The sequence below is a fragment of the Sinocyclocheilus anshuiensis genome, unplaced genomic scaffold, assembly GCF_001515605.1.
Source record: "Sinocyclocheilus anshuiensis isolate Anshui unplaced genomic scaffold, SAMN03320099.WGS_v1.1 scaffold1680, whole genome shotgun sequence".
NCBI classification, from domain to species: domain Eukaryota; kingdom Metazoa; phylum Chordata; class Actinopteri; order Cypriniformes; family Cyprinidae; genus Sinocyclocheilus; species Sinocyclocheilus anshuiensis.
In genome coordinates, this window is record NW_015558569.1 from 257,844 (window position 1) to 261,916 (window position 4,073).

The window sequence follows — 4,073 nt, forward strand, 5'->3', positions numbered from 1 at the left end:
CAAATTCTTACATTTAATCAGTGAATTAGAATAATAAGACATTTATGCTGTTACCAAGCAAATTAAATCTGTATCAATAAAATTCATCTTTGCAATGCAGAGGAAACACAGAAGCTGCGTCTGAAGAGGTGTTTAGATGTGTTTACACACTGTTTAATGCAGAGGGACATGAATGCATTTAACCTGAAGTTACAAATGCATGAATAATGTTTTGTTATTTTAAACATGAAACGTTGAATACTGATATTTACAATTATTTAAATAATGAAAATATACTTTAAGTGTGAAATTAAAACCGCCAGTAGGTGGCAGCAAGTCACTGTTAATAAGTGAGTCATTGTGATTGAACCGAATCATTTAAACGGTTGATTCATTCAAGAACAAATCATGTCATGTTGTTTGTTGCTCAGAGACGCAAAACAGTGCTGTGGCTTTGTTTGGAATAATTTTTGTTGTCGAAATAGAGCAAAAACAGGCAATATGGTGTCAAACGCAAGTCTCTTAATATTAACTTCTTGTTTATTGAACTGTTGCATGAAATCAGTATCACATTTGTAATCATGCTTATTTTTAGAGGTGAAAACTGGCACTCTTCCTGTGATATTGACTAACTATCTATGGTATTTTTATGCATAACTGTATGGGGAGTGTGTGTGTGTGTGTGTCACAGAGAGAGAATGAGACAATAACATAAATGGCGCTTAGTCTTTCACAAAACATAGCTAACATAGGGACATCATAACTAGCCACCATATTGATTTACGGTCTTAAATATCCCTGCGTGTGCATACTATCCACCCTATCTGCCCTAAATAGTATTGAAAATGACAAATATCACATAGAATTTAGCATGGATAGCGTGCACATTGGGACGCAGTCTATGGTCCAGTGTTTATCGGTTGTGCGTCAGTAATAATGGTCCGTGGGGAAACACAGTGTTCCGTGTGTAGTTACACTAAACGAAGCCTCGAGGCAAATAATTTGTCTCAATTATTTTTTGTATTCGAGTTACTCAAGTTACACGAGGAATCATTTCAGCCCTAGTGTGTGATGTGTGTATGTGTGTGTGTGTGTTTCAGAGCGCTCTGCTACATCAAACTTCATTGCTTCACTGAGGCCCAGCAGGACTGTGACTCCGCCCTTCAGCTCCAGCCCACCAATAAGAAAGCTTTCTACAGACGCGCACTGGCCAATAAGGGCCTGAAGGTGAGTGTCACCGTGACAACCTATTGACCCGCCCCCATCATCTGAGCGTAAGCGACACTGAGTATTGACATTACTGTGACACACTTCTCATGTCACTCTTCCTCGTCTCGTGACTCATACGTGTGAGAATGTTCAGACAGAGATGATGTTTTAAAGGAATAGTTCCCCAAAAATGAAAATTACTTAAAAATGTGTTCACCCTCAGGCCATTCAAAGTTAGGATGAGTTTGTGTCTTCATCAGATTTGTAGAAATGTGTCATTGCATCACTGTCTCAGCAATGAGACAAACATCCGGAGAAGACAAAAGCTGAAACAAATCCAGCATTAAGATGTTTTTAACTAAAATACGAGTCCATAATCCATAATAACTCTTCCTCCAGTGAAAAGGTGTTCTGGTGTGAATCAGGAGAGAAATCTGCACAGATCAAGCAGCGTTTAAACAGCTCTAAACACATCTGTGGCTGGATTTTGATGCGAGAGACAACAGCAGAGGCACTTTTTCACTGAAGGAAGCGTTATTATGGATTATGGACTCAATGTATTTGTGTGTGTGTGCAGGATTACGCGGCGTGTCGTTCAGACCTGCAGCAGGTCTTGTGTCTAGATGCGAGTGTGACGGAGGCGGAGCAGCTGCTGATGGAGGTCACGCGTCTGATGATGGACAGTAGATGTTCATCAGCACCTCGCAGGAGCGTCACCATCACTGAGGTCGCACACAAACACACACACACACACACACACACACACACACACACACACACACACACACACAAAATCAGCATCAACAGAAACATCAGCACACACACACAGAAGAGTGTGTCAGACGTACACTCTTGGCTTTCTCCAGGTATTTCTTGTATCTCTCCTCCATCTGTTTCATATCTTCATCCTTCTTCTTCAGTGCGTCCTCCAGCTCTTCAATCCTCTGAACTGAAACCAATCAACAAGCTCTCGTTTAACCACAATCTGCACACTCACTCCACACACACACACATTTACTTAGTCTATTTACATTATCTATATATAGACTTCTATTGTTTATATATCTAGATAGTTATAGATTTTATAAGCTAATCCTAACCCACACCTACCCCTCACAGAAAACTTTCTGCATTTTTACAATTTAAAAAAAAATGTTTTTTATAAATTTGACCCCAAAATATGGTTAAGTAGGTACACATACTCACACACAAACACACACACACACTCACACACGTACACACACACACTCACACACGTACACACACACACTCACTCACTCACTCACTCACTCACTCACTCACTCACACACACACACACACACACACACACACACACACACAGATAAACACTCACACACAGAGCACAGGTCTGAGGTCATCTCTCTGTGCAGGTGGATGATGATGATGATGACGATGATGATGAAGATGAGGGCAGCAGTGCAGTCGGGCCGTCCATCTCCCTGCGGTCGTCTAACACGTTTGAGTTCGGTCAGGCGCTGAACAGCGCTCTCTCTGGTGGTGACCTGCTGACCTGCGCTGAGCTCCTGCGCTCCGTCGCTTCCGAATGCCTGCCGCGGCTCATCGGCACACAGCTGGACGGACACACGCTGGGCTTCATCATACGGGCGCTGAACACACACCTGCTGCACACACACCCCGAGCTGGTGTTCCTGCACCTGCAGCAGCTGCAGACGGCACGCAGACTCACGGTGAGCAAACCACACGCCAACAAAGATGACAACAACACGCCAATGCACTAACAACACGCTAACCACACACCAATGACATGCTAACAACACGCCAACGACACATTAACAACACACCAACCACACGCAACAGCACGCCAACAAACATGCTAACACATGCCAATCACACGCCTACCATACGGCAACAAACATGCTAGCACATGCCAATCACACGCTAACGACATGCCTACCACACACCAATCACACGCTAACAACATGCCAACCACACGCTAACACATGCCAATCACACACTAACAACATGCCTACCACACACCAACAAACACACTAACACATGCCAACCACATGCAACAACACGCCAACAAACACACTATCACATGCCAATCACACACTAACAACACGCCTACCACACACCAACCAACACGCTAACACACGCCAACCACATGCAACAACACGCCAACACGCCAATCACACACTAACAACATGCCTACCACACACACCAACAAACACGCTAACACACACCAATCACACGCTAACAACACGCCTACCACCCGCCAACAAACACGCATACCACACGCCAATCACTCGCCTACCACACGCCAACCATATGCTAACACATGCGTCAATCACACACGCAACAACACGCCAACACATGCCAACCACACACTGACAACACACCAACACATGCCTACCACACGGCAACAGCATGCCAACCACATGCAACAGCATGCCAACACATGCCAACTACACACACCAACAAACACGCTAACACCCGCCAACCACACGCAACAACACGCCAACAAACACACTAACACATGCCAACCACACGCCTACCACACACCAACAAAAACGCTAACACACGCCAACAAACAGGCTAACACATGCCAACCACACACCAACAAACACACTAACACATGCCAACCACACGCCTACCACACACCAACAAAAACGCTAACACACGCCAACAAACAGGCTAACACATGCCAACCACACACCAACAAACACACTAACACATGCCAACCACATGCAACAACACGCCAACAAACACACTATCACATGCCAATCACACACTAACAACATGCCTACCACACACCAACAAACACACTAACACATGCCAACCACATGCAACAACACGCCAACAAACACACTATCACATGCCAATCACACACTAACAACACCCCT

General features: G+C 44.5%; 1 protein-coding gene across 1 annotated transcript in view; it reads left to right on the forward strand.

Moving 5' to 3' along the window:
- spag1b (sperm associated antigen 1b) overlaps nucleotides 1–4,073 on the forward strand; it is a 19,905-nt gene that overhangs the window by 11,895 nt on the left and 3,937 nt on the right. The window contains exons 12-14 of the mRNA XM_016475123.1: nucleotides 1,080–1,206; nucleotides 1,766–1,915; nucleotides 2,580–2,897. Coding sequence (XP_016330609.1) covers nucleotides 1,080–1,206; nucleotides 1,766–1,915; nucleotides 2,580–2,897 — 595 coding nt within the window. The remainder of the gene's footprint in view (nucleotides 1–1,079; nucleotides 1,207–1,765; nucleotides 1,916–2,579; nucleotides 2,898–4,073) is intronic.